Genomic DNA, 13,757 nt, shown 5'->3' with positions numbered 1-13,757 from the left:
TTATCCTTGGCATCTAGCCCTCTACATTCTCAGATTAGTCAATTAATACTCAGCTTTCCAGCTGCAAGAGAAATATTATTACTCATCTCTCCTTAAGTCTCTGGATGAGAGACCACAAATTTGTCTTTCTTTAAGTTCTAGATAAACTTCCCATCTTTCATATCCTTCACCATCCTAATGTTCATAGCCAATATCCATACATCATACTATTCAGGGTCACACTTTTCATAGACTGAGGAAATGTGTGCATTATTTCTATTTTTACACTTTAATATGTGGGTAACACAAAATATAAGGTAATATATTTCTGGAAAATTCACACAGTGACTTTTGGACATGTTGTGGTAATTGATGACAAATACCTAGTTCTGAGCAGATGAGAAAGCACTGATGAACTGCAGGAAATGGTACATTATGTAGAGAAAGTATATTTTGCTCCATTTTTTTAATGTATTTCCTTGAAAATTATCCCTTTGGCAGAACAATCAATTTTCGTGAGTAGGGTCCTTATTCCTCATGATTCCATCTTCTTTGGGTCGGACCTGGAAATACTTCCTTCATTGATGCCTTTCCATTTCATTTAATTCATTCCAACCCTAGTCTCCTGCCTTATTAATCTATTTTTTAATGTCTCTTAATCATCTCTCTCTGTTCTGGCTCTATTGCAGCAGTCTACTGATGCCTTATTGAGCATTACAATCAACCATTCTTCTTTCTTTTTATATAATTACAACTATATTTTCAGTTTTCAGCCAACTTTCAGATTCTCTTACTGGTTGTTTTTTTATTTTTCCCTCATTTTTTTTAATCACTTAGTTTAGATTCTAATTCTGAGGACACAGCTTAGAGTACAATTCGACTATAATTTAACAGAGGCTTGGTTTTATGGAAAACCTAGAAAACCATTTGCTTTTAAGATAGGATTCAGAAGAAAGAACAGAGTAAGCCCATTCCTGTCCAACTGTATACACTTATGCATAAGAACACATTCATGTTTACCCTCTTTCTCTCTGACACGCCTACATCCCGCTTCTTTTGCGTATACATCTTTGATAGTGTTTTAGCAACTTGGTTATTAAAGAGTGGTCCATAGATTAGCCACAATGGCAACACATAGGGACTTCTACAAATGCATATTCTTGGTCCTCAATCCAGACTTCCTGAATTAGAATCCGCCTTCTCAAAAGACATCTGAGATATTGACAGGCACATGAGAAGTTTGAGAAGCACCGCTCTGGGTGATCTCCCATGTCTCGACTGTTGAAGCTTAACTCATGGTTTCTCAGATCCAAGAACACATAAAGGGCAGGGGCAGAGAAAGGGTAGATTGGAGTCAATTTGCTCCCACCTTGGATAAGGAGCAGACTGGGCTCTCTCCATATATGTGTACATTAAGAATGAGTTCATAGGGGCGCCTGGGTGGCTCAGTGGGTTAAAGCCTCTGCCTTCAGCTCGGGTTATGATCCCAGGGTCCTGGGATTGAGCCCCACATCGGGTTCTCTGCTCAGCAGGGAGCCTGCTTCCTCCTCTCTCTCCGCCTGCCTCTCTGCCTACTTCTGATCTCTGTCTGACAAATAAATAAAAATAAAATCTTAAAAAAAAAAAAAAGAATGAGTTCATAGACTCTTTTCCAATACCTCAGAATGCTTTTTTTATTATTTTTATTCTATTTTATTTTTTTAAGCATCATCTGGGTATGAGGCTCGATCTAGTTCTTCTCGACTTAAGTCATAGTAGATGTGAAGAAAAAGAAAGAACAGTCAAATTCTAACTCAGAAAAGATGTCAAGTAACTCATGCACTGACTTCAAAAGAAACAAGAAGGAATTTCAGCTACATCCTAGGAAACTTGCATTATAAGTATCTGTGCTAATAGCCAAGGCTGGTTTTAAGATAAATGGACCTACTTTTCCCCAGCATAGTGAATTTTCATCTTTTTTTAGCTCACATACAGCTTTTGGGTCTGATGGAGGTACTGAAAACTCTTCCCTCAGAGAAACATAAACAAACAAATACACAGACACATTACTACATAAATTTAAAGTTATATATGGATGGCCTAAAACTTATCCATGGTAGCCCAGGGATCCAAGGACTCTATATTAAGGACTCCACAATCATAGCTATGACTCTTTTCCATTTTCCCCTCTCCTATTAATATGAATACTATTATTATGCTTTAAATGTTCTATGTGTCTTGACTTTGGCATCTGTATTTTTAGGATTTAGTGACTCAGAGCATTACTTCATGCCATTCTCAAGATCTTGGCACTCACATGAGGAAGAATTATAACATTTCTTATGGAAGAAAAAGGCAAACATGCCATATCTTATGAGATTGGATTGAGTTTCAAATGACAACTGCCAAAGGGAAAGTTCCCTTCCAGAACACAGAGCGCACGACACCGTCACTCAGGCCATTTGGGGCTGGCTTGATTCCTAAGTTATTATAACAAAATGAGACTTGAACTACTGCCTAATTTCCTTGTATGCTCCCTAATATTATTAAGGATTGCAATTGCATGAATTTTTAAAATGTCCTTGAATTCAATTTTTCAGTTTATAATTCGGACATTGTTGACAACTTTTTAAGTATGTGTTCTGCTATCCCATTGAAAATGACAAAAAACTCACATTTTTAAGAAATCTTTTATTAGATTATTTAGCCAAGATGTATTTGACAGTATATTTCCATACCTAATAATAATCCATATTCTTTGTGTCAATACTTAGAACTTAATAATAAAATCAAGGTAAATATGAATGTGGTTTAGAGATAGTGTGGTGGTTTTAAATATACAAAACCATTCTATCAATGTGTCTTCTCCCAGATTCTTCTTTTTTTTTAAGATTTTATTTATTTATTTGACAGACAGAGATCACAAGTAGGCAGAGCAGCAGGCAGAGAAAGAGAGAGAGGAGAAAGCAGGCTCCCTGCGGAGCAGAGAGCCTGATGTGGGGCTCGATCCCAGGACCCTGAGATCATGACCTGAGCCAAAGGCAGAGGCTTTAACCCACTGAGCCACCGAGGCACCCCTCTTCTCCCAGATTCTTAAATATTCCTCCCTGTCTACATAGCATATTCAATGAAAATTCTCTTTATTTCTGTCTGACTATAAAAGTTACCAACAAAGCAAATTAGGGAGAGAAAAAAGTAAAAAGGAAAAATGTTTTCAAAACAAAGAAAAATTGTTAACATTTTAAAGTATGTTTTTCCTTTTATTCATTTTTAAACTAGATTTTTGTACATGGAAAGTATTATATGGAAGTATCTCTTATAGAGCTTTTTTTCCTCCTGTCCTTGATCCCACTTCTGAGATCAAAGTACATGTTGTAATAAATGTCAGTGTTGTTTTTCTTCTTAGCATGGAATATATCTCATTGAGTGCGTATACCACATTTATCCATTTATCAGCTAATGGATATTTGGATTATTTCTACATTTGATTATTATGAATAATGTAGCAATGAATGTTATGAACAAGATTACGTAAGGATATATGGTTTCATTTTGTTTGGGTATGTACCTAGGAGACAAAGTACTGGGTCATATGGTAACTCTACATTTAATATTTTGAAAAACACAAGACTGTGTTGTGATGGTGTGAAATAGGAATCTAACTTCATTCTTCTGCATATGGATATGAAATTTTCCCAATATCATATGTTGAAAGACTTTTCTTTCTTCATTGACACCCTTGTCAAAAGTCAGCTGAATGTAAAAGCGAGGATTTATTTCTAGACTCTCAATACTGTTCTAGTGATTGATCGATCTTTCTATCATCTATCTATCCATCTACCTCCTTAAATCACATTACACTGTCTTGATCACTGCAACGTTATAGTAAATTTTGAAATTGCTAAGTGTGAGTCTTCCAACTCTTTTTTTTTTTCTTTAGATTGTTTTGTCCATTTTTACGTGCCTTGAATGTCTTTATAAATGTCAGCAAAGAAGCCAGGTAGGCTTTAAGAGGGTTGTGTTGAATCTGTAGATCATTTTGTAGAGCATTAAAATACTAAGTTTCCAACATATGAACATGTATGTCTTTCCATTTACTTATGTCTTTAATTTCTTTCAACAATAGTTTGTATTCTTCAGAATATGTTTTAGACTTCCTTTATTAAATATATTCCTAAGTATTTTATTCTTTTGATGTTATTTAAATAAAGTTGTGTTCTTAATTCCAAGATTGTTCATTGCAAGTACATTGATATACCACTGATTTTTGTATATTGATCTTATATTCTGAAACCTTGCAGAACCTTGCTGTTTATTGGTCCTGATAGTTTTTTAATTAATTCCTTGGAATTTTTTTTACCTACAAGGTTATGTTATATACAAACAGAGGTAGTTTTAAATTCTTCCTTTTCAATCTGGATGACTTATATTTCATTTTCTTGCCTAATTTTCCTGGTTAGAACTGGCAGTACAATGTTGAATAGAAGTGATAATAGGGGACACTGTTTTCTTTTTCCTGATCTTAGGGAAAAAGTACCCAGTTTTTCACTGAAGTATGGATGTATTATTTTTAGCTCTCCACTGGTTATTTTTTGGAAAACTAAATAACATACTTAATAACACCTACTGACTTTCTACTTTAAAGATAGAGACAATAATGCATGTTAAGTCTCTTCTATTTCTCCTTTTTAATTCATCACCTTCAAATTTATATCTATCCATCCATGTACAGAAATGCAATTTTATATTATTTTTCTTTCATTTTATAGACATTCTGTCTTCTATTCTTTGCCTATTAGTTGAGCTTTATACCCAATATAAACAAAATTGACTGCCATTTTGGCATATAAATGTTCTTACCACAAAACAAATTTATTTAAAGAATAAAAATTCAGCAAATATTTAATTAAAGAAAACATGCTTCAAGACTGTAAAGATCACAGATTCTTTTAAAATATATTTTGACTTATACTTCTTTGGATCATAATTGTCTGTCATTTCTTGTGTTTAATGTTGCCCCTTCTTTTTTTTTTTTTTTTTTTTTTTTTTTTTTTTTTTTTAAAGATTTATTTATTTATTTATTTGTCAGAGAGAGAGAGAGAGAGAGAGGAGCGAGAGTGAGCACAAGCAGACAGAGTGGCAGGCAGAGGGAGAAGCAGGCTCCCTGCCGAGCAAGGAGCCCGATGTGGGACTCGATCCCAGGACGCTGGGATCATGACCTGAGCCGAAGGCAGCTGCTTAACCAACTGAGCCACCCAGGCGTCCCTAATGTTGCCCCTTCTTTATTGACTTTTCGTTTTCTTGAGAGATTCTTTTGAGAGCAAAAATCTTAATGTTGATGAGGTCTAGCATATCAGTATTTTTCTTTTATGGATTATATATTTAGTGTCATATCTAAGGACTCTATAAAGGCCTTATGTCCCCGCAATTTTCTCTTCTGTTATACCTTAAAAGTTGTATTTGTTTACATTTTACTTTTTAATCTTTATTCATTTTGTGTTAATTTCTGTGAATATGCAGTGTTAGAGGGTCATTTGTTGAAAGACTCTCTTTCCTCCACTGAATTACTTTTGTACCTTCATCAAAAATTGGTTGATCATATTTATGTGGGATTTTACCTGATTTCTCTATTCTATTACATTGATTTATTTGTCTATCCTTCCCCAACACCACACAATCTTGATTAACATAACTATGTAATAAGCCTTGCAATTGGGTAGAATGATTCCTCCCATTTTATTCTCCTGTTTAAGGTTATTTTAGCTACACTGAAACTTATATGCAAATGCTATATTTTATCTTTAATATACAAATATAATAAATATATTTGAAATACTATATAATATTTATGAAACATTATTTCTAAAATATAATATCTTATAATATTTCCATATAAATTTTAATGTCCTATTATTTATTATCTACAGAAAGATCTTTTTGGGATTATGATAGGCATTTTCTATAATAACTTGTATATTACTTTGCAAAGTATAACTTGCATGTTACTTTGGGTTTGATATCAGGATAATACATACTTTCAAGAAATGAGTTAAGAATTCACTCCTACTCTTTGATTTTGCTCTAATAGATACAGAACTCATATTAATTACTCTAAATTTTTGGTAGAATTTTATAGTGAAATCATTTCTTTTTTGTAAATTTTAAATTATGAATTAAATTTCTTAATAGTTGTAGGGTTATTCAAATTATTGATCTCATAATGGGTGAGGAGGCAATTTACACTTTTTGAAAAAGTGCTCTATTTCACCAAAGTAGTAAAATGTATGTGTGTAGAATTGTTGGTAGTTATTTCCTTATTATACTGTAATGTATGCAAGGTGTGTAGTGATACTTCTTATTTCATTTCCGTTACTAGTAATCTGTGTTTTCTCTTTTTTGTCAGTCTTGGAAGAGGCTTGTAAATTTTATTTATCTTTCCAAAGATCCATTTTTTTCATTGATCTTCTTTATTTTCTGTTTAAATTTTATTTTATTTTTAACTTAATTTTATTTTTTTTCAGTGTTCCAAAATTCATTGTTTTGATTAGCTTTATGATATCATTTATTCTGTTTGCTTAGAGATTATTTCATTCTTCTTTTCCCTGTTTCCTGAAGTGGAAATTCAGATTATTGATTTGAGACTTTAATCTTTCTTAAGCCAGTACCAAATGGTATAAAATTCCCTTGTATTACTGTAGAAATTGTCTTTGTTTTTCAAATTTTTTTTTTTAGAAATTGTCTTTGTTAATGGCTTTTCTACTACCCAGCTTTCTAATAAAACCCACAGTTCTTTTATTAACACACTACAGGTCCTCTGAAGTTTTTCAAATCTTTATTTTGGCCTACTTTATATTTGGCTTTTATTTAATGTTAGAGCAGTTTTTAAGGTATGCTGAAAGTTATAAAACCAATATATTTTGCCTTGAACTTAGTATCTTCATGCTTTAACTTAATTTATTTTTCTTTAACTAGATTGTGAGCTTACATTCCTAGCCACTGCATTTTCAATTATTTACAAAGGAATATGTAATTATTAAAAATTAATACAATCATTGAATTGATTCTTTAAAGTAAATTTGCCCTTTATATATTGTTATATGTTAGTATTATCAGAACAAGTAAAAAGCTCCAGCTGATACCACATTTAAATACAAAGTTGCTTTTTCTGGCTTGAGGTAGGCTATGCTATACAGCACCAGGTCAGTTAGAATCTGTATTCATGTAGGTCAAACTTCGATATTTGTAATAATGTTTAAAAAAGTATAAAATTATAAAAACCCATTGTATTGTTAAGAGAGAAGTTTGGAATAAGAAATTTAGAAGTAGGGCTATCAAAATTTCCACTTGGATCTATGTGTAAGTGACCTTTGTTATCCTATCTTCTATGGAACTGAGGAGGGAAACCATTCTTATTTAATAACTTTTATTAATATTAATTCACCAATAATACCGAGACACATATTCAGTTCACTTCCTAGTTTACTGGGAATCACCTCCCTCTCAATATTTTTGACAACTTTAAAATTAAAAATAAAATGAGCCTTTCTTATATGCAAAGAACCACCTACATACATAGCCTTATATTTCTTTTTTTTTTTTAAGATTTTATTTATTTATTTGACAGAGAGAGAGTGCGCAAGTAGGCAGAGAGGCAGGCGGGGGTTGAGGGGGAGCAGGCTCCCACTGAGCAGAGAGCCCAAAGTAGGGCTCCATCCGAGGACCCTGGGATCATGACCTGAGCGGAAGGCAGAGGCTTAACCCCCTGAGCCACCCAGGTGCCCCATAGCCTTATAGTCCATATTAAAAGTTGCACAGGATCATTTCTAAAGCAGCTATCTCTTAGAAAAGCAAACACACAAACTTAAGACTTCTTGATAAATACAGACCTCAATTACACTGGTAGAACATCTCCCAAATTAGTTTCTGAAAGCGAGCAATTCTTTACCTTCAATACTGAAAACTCACCTTATCACAAAGGAAGCCACTGTTCCTGGTGCCCACTTTATCACAATCACAGGGTTTGCAAACATCCATGGCGGAAGGATCTGCTCCAACTTGTCGGAAAAAGTAATCCTTACATAACTCACAGTTCCTTCCTGCATCAGAGAAAGGTTATGCATTATGACTTCCAATTCATTAAAATCAGCTGCATAATTCAAAATTAAAGACTGTATTCCTGTGAGGGAATTCTATAATTTTCGGGACGTCCATTTTAATGCACCTTTCATCTCTACCTGCCAATTTAGTGATCCAGAGCATATGAAACAATGAACCTGTTACAAACTGTGCTTTACTTCATTAAACTCCCATCTGTTATATAATATCACACTTCTAAAAAGCTCTGCTTTGTTAGGATCCACTCATTTTGAAAGAGTTTGTTTTTAAACTTAAAACTTTTTTTTTATTTCTAGGACTAGGCACTTAATCTAAATCAAATATGAGAAATGTTTATGTGTGAGGTAGGTGATGGTTATACAGTTAGAAATAAGTAGGCATGTCGTATCAGAAATACTTTTCAAGAACTAAATCTTTAAAAAAAGGATACTGTTCTAAATATAATTTATTATTCTATAGTTAACATTATTAAAAGCAAATGTTTCTCTGCTTATGGCCATTATTTTTTATTTCAAATAGCAAAATAGAAATTCCATGTTTAGATATATTAGAAATACAAGATAATTCCCATAGTTTATGATTTTTTATTTAGAATTTTTTTCTTGCCATTTTATATAAGAAAAAAATCTCACTTATAAGGGGGTTCTAAAGTAAATGTGAGTAGCATATAAAACCACTGAGAGAAGCTAAAATAAAACTCAAGACTATCAATTCCACTTTAAACACTATGTACTCTACTCTGTTCAAATATTACTAAAATTGGCGCAATATCAGAAGACTATAGAAATAATCAAGTGAAAAACATTCTGATGGATATTGGCCATGGACTAATTAAAAATTAAATGAATTTATAATATTTCTAGACTATTTCTATTTGCATATACTGATGATTCCTGAATTTCTATCTCTAATCTAGAAATTTCTTCATCATTCAATGAATATTTGTTGTGTGATTACCATGTTACAAACACTGTACTAAGTGCAGAGAAATACAGTAGCAAGAAAATGCACATTGTATCCCTTTCACAGAGCTTTCTTACAGTCTAGTGGGTAAGATGAGTTCTAATTAAATAATTATAGGAATAAATATGCACTTACAAATTGTGATAAGCATTAAGATGTCACTAAAGTATATAGATGATACTGATTTATTCTGAGGTATCGCAATAAGGTTTTTCTTAAGAGAGGAGTTTCAGAACTGTTTCCAGCTGCCCACAAGATTTTCTCCTATGTCTCTTGGAAACACTGTGAACATTTCCAAAACAAAACTTGCCATTTTCTCCCTAAGTTTTGATCCTTTTGTGTTTCCTATCTCAATGGCTGACACCAACATTGACCCTGTTACTCAAACTAGAATGTTAGGATTGAGTCTTGACTCTTTCTTTTCCTTACCCACACCCTACATTTTGCTCAGAAAATGCTTCTACTTCCCATTCCACATATCTCTTGGATCCACTTCTCTCTTTCCACACCACCTTAGATGTACTCAAGCATTATTTCTTATCTGGACTACCACAGTACCTCAAACCACTTTTGGCCCTCTCCAATCCATTCTCCACTTTATAACCGGATGTGTCTTTTAAAAACATAAAACTTGTTATATCTCTTTCTTGTAAAATACCCTTAAGTGGCATCTGTTAACCTGAGGATAGAAGCCAAACTCTTAATCATGGTTCATAGAGCCTTCTAGATCTGGCCCCTGCCTTCCTTTTTAGCACTTGTCTTACAATCTTCCATTTGTCCTTCTATCAGTTCTATCAGAGTTCCATGTATCTTTCTCCTCTAGGCCACTGCACATCTCTTTCTCTTACTAGAGACCTTCTGTCACCATGCCCCTAATTCCCCTCCTTCTCACTATTCCACCTGATTAACTCCTACTGCACTTGTCCTATCTTAGCACTCATCAGACAACTTTGTAGCTGTTCCTTTAATAGTGTGTCTTTCCTACTATGTAATAATCCACACAAAGACAGGAAAATTCATTATCTTGTTCGTCTTTATATTCCCAGCACCTAGCCAAGTTCTGGTGACATTTTAGGTCACCAATAATTATCTAATAAATCCATTCATGCTTCAGAGTCATGCATTTTCAAATCCATCAGACTTGGGCCATTATATTTTACAAATTGAGATACTGCCTATTTCTGCTTTTAGTACACCAGCCCTTCAGAGAATAGTAATTTTCAATGATGAGTCAAAATGCTGTATGCTTTTAGAACAAGACTTTGATAATCATCTTGTGCATTTAATTAGCATTTTTTAAAAAAGAATGTTCCCAGATTACTAGGATTCTTGCCAAATCTGAATGAACATAAACATCATTACATGAAAATCCAGACATAATGGAAGATCAAGGTCACACAAAGAAACTTAAGGGTATGCAATACTCAAATAATCCCTGAGTTTTCCAAAATATATTCGTGATTTAATCAAATAGCCTGTACTTTAGGAAAAAAAAAAAAAAAGAAATTTCCTGAAAAGATGTAGTTGAAGGTAAGAGTGCTATTTCTGAAAACTACCTAATTATTTGGATTTATGAAGACTGAATGAACAAGCTTTACTATCCTAACAATATTATTTTTTAAGTCTTTATTAAATTCCTGTTAGTTAGTATACAGTGTAATATTAGTTTTTCAAGTGTACAATAGAATGATTTAGCACTTCCATACAATACTGGGTGCTCATCACAAGTGCACTTCCTAATCCCCATCACCTATTTGGCCCGTCTCCCCACCAACCTCTCCTCTGGTAACCATCAGTTTGTTTGTAGTTAAGAGTCTGCTTCTTCAAAATAAGTCGATCGGAGAAGGACAACTATCATATGATCTCCCTGATATGAGGAAGTGGAGATGCAACGTGGGGGGGGGGTGGGGTAGGAAAAGAATAAATGAAACAAGATGGGATCAGGAGGGAGACAAACCATAAAAGACTCTTAATCTCACAAAACAAACTGAGGGTTGCTGGGGGGAGGGGGGCCGGGAGAGGGTGGTGGGGTTATGGACACTGAGGAGGGTATGTGTTATGGTGAGTGCTGTGAAATGCGTAAACCTGGCAATTCACAGACCTGTACCACTGGGGCTAATAATACATTATATGTTTATAAAAAAATAAAAAAAAATTAAAAAAGAGCCTGCTTCTTGGTTTCTCTCTCTTTTTCCCTTTGCACATTTGTTTTGTTTCTTAAATTCCACATGAATGAAATTGTATGGTACAGTATCAAAACATTTTCTTAAGGTAGCAATAAGATAATTTAAAATGACATGCATTGTATAACACACATGGGCCTCAAAGGCCAAATTAGACTTTGTTATTTGTTATCTATGATTTGCTAGTTACCTGTTGTGTTATGCTCACAATCATCACAGACCCCTCCCCCTCCTCTGTGGTGCTCATATGGAAATGGGTCCACTGAGATATTGTAGTGGCAGCTTCTGGAATGGTTGTTGCATTGACAAGGTTTACAATTGAAAGCTTGAACTTGATCACCTTGGTGGAAAGGCTTATCATTATAAAGAGGCAAGCAGTGATCACACTGAAATAACAGAACAATAAAGAAATACAAAGATTCTTTATGTAACAGACATTTTCATTAGATATAGAACTAATATCAAAGGATTAAAAGCCAGTAATTATTGTTTTTGAAAAAATGTTTTATAAATCAGAAATTAGCATATTATAGGCATAGTAGTGCAAAATGGTAAGCATCCATCCAAGCTGAAACTATGAAAAATGACCTTAATAACCAAGGAGGAAAGTTATGATTGCTCAATAATCTTTAATTTGTTAAAACATTAAAACTTGGTTTCCAGTTTGAGATTCCACAAGTAAGGAGCTTGGAGTCACCATTCTATTCTAACAAGTAAAAAGCTGAGTAGACTGAAAAATCAACAACTCTTTTTGGATCTCTAAAGGGGAAAAACAGGACAAAGAGTCCCCAAGACTTGAAGGAAAGACTGACAGGTAACAGGGAGTCTCAGTGACAAAAGCAGAGACTCAGTAGCAGAAGCTTCCATGGGAACAAATTCCAGGTTGGGGAAGGGGGACTTTCTTGTACTTAACAAATTGCTGTATGTTCAGTAGGAACAAGTCTGAGAATTGAAGACTCTAAGGGGACTTAGTTATAATGGGGGATCCCAAATATTTTGGAGATTTACTTCTGGGAGTTTGAACAGGTTCTCACAGTAAATCTTAGTGGAGTATTTCCTCATATTTCTGGCAGAAAGAGGTAAAAGGGAGCCATTTTAAAATAATTCAGAGCTCACTGTACTTCTTAACAATATCTGTTCTCAGGAGAAATTAGTGAACCAAAGCCTAACCTGCTGGGGTATTATCAGAGCCTGACTTAGGGAGGGGAAGTACCCAAATCCAGCCCACTCTAGTCATCCTGTCTCACCTCTGAGTGGAAGAGACAGAGAAGCAACTGTAAAGTTAACAATCCAGAAGCACAAGCTCATTAAAAGACAGAGACCTAATCACAGGATTACAGAGTGCTTCCCCCACATTTCACTATACCGCTAAAGGCTTGTATACAGCAGTACCTTTTACCAGGCACACCATCTATCAATGAAGAAAAAGAAGTCACAAGGAACACTTAAAGGCAAAATAAAACAAAAACAAAAAAACACTGCACAATCTGAAAGATTGAGTGAGCATCAGAATTAGAAATGTAAGGAATGTTGGAATTATCACACCAGGAACTTAAAACACCCATGATTAAAATGCCAAGGCTCTAATGGATAAAGTAGTCAGCATGGAAGAACAGTGGTTGGGCAATGTAAACAGAGCGATGGAAGCTGTAAGAAAAAAAAACAAAAACAAAAAGAAATACTAGACAAAGATCACACAGAAATGAAGAATGCCTTTGATGAACCTATTAATAGATTGGACTCAGCTGAGGAAGGGATTTCTGAGGAAGATGATACAACAATAGAATCCTCAGAAACTGAAAAGCAAAGAGAAAAAAAAAACTGAACAAACAAAACAGACAATGCAAGGACAGTGAGACAACTAGAAAATTTACAATATACAAATAATGGGAACACCAGGAGGAGAAGAAAGAGAGGAACAGAGTAAATATTTGAAACAGTAATCCCTGAGAATTTCTCCAATTTAATGTCAAACACCAAACCTCAGAGCCAGGAAGCTTACAGAACACCAAAAAGGATAGATATTAAAAACAAAAAAACACACAAAACAACAATATCTATACCCAGGCCTATAATTTTCAAACTACAGAAAATCAAAGAGAAAGGTAAAAATGCATGAAGTTTTAAAAACACCTGACCTGTGGAAAGAACAATGGTAGGAATTATATCTAACTTCTCAGAAAACATACAATTAAGAGGAGAGCAGAACGAAATACTTAAGTGTTGAGAGAAAAACACCACCAATCTAGAATTCTGTACCCTCCAAAATTGTCCTTCAAAAGTGAAGGAGAACTAAATACTTTCTAAAAAAAAATTTGAAATTTGTTGCCAGTAGAACTGTCTTGCAAGAAATGTTAAAAGTTCTTTAGAGAGAAGGAAAATATTATAGGTCAGAAACTTGGATCAATGTAAAGAAAGGAAGAGCATCAAAGAGGGAATAAATGAAGGTAAAACTTTAAAAATGTACTTACTGTCAGTTATAAATATGATAGGAAATAAAAATTATAATAGACTAACATTTAGTAGGCTGTGAATTAA

The 13,757-nt window shown here is 34.0% G+C and overlaps 1 protein-coding gene across 2 annotated transcripts in view; it reads right to left on the bottom strand.

Moving 5' to 3' along the window:
• The window catches only part of USH2A (usherin), a gene marked incomplete at both ends in the record, with an annotated part of 700,457 nt that overhangs the window by 579,336 nt on the left and 107,364 nt on the right, over nucleotides 1–13,757 (bottom strand). For both annotated transcript variants that reach the window (XM_080825193.1, XM_080825194.1), the window contains 2 exons: nucleotides 7,924–8,054; nucleotides 11,410–11,605. In XM_080825193.1, the coding sequence (XP_080681319.1) occupies nucleotides 7,924–8,054; nucleotides 11,410–11,605 (327 nt within the window). The remainder of the gene's footprint in view (nucleotides 1–7,923; nucleotides 8,055–11,409; nucleotides 11,606–13,757) is intronic.

Source organism: Martes martes, assembly GCF_963455335.1.
Source record: "Martes martes genome assembly, chromosome: 15".
Taxonomy (NCBI): domain Eukaryota; kingdom Metazoa; phylum Chordata; class Mammalia; order Carnivora; family Mustelidae; genus Martes; species Martes martes.
Note: the sequence above shows the minus strand (reverse complement) of the source record. Positions and strands in the feature narration are given on the sequence as shown.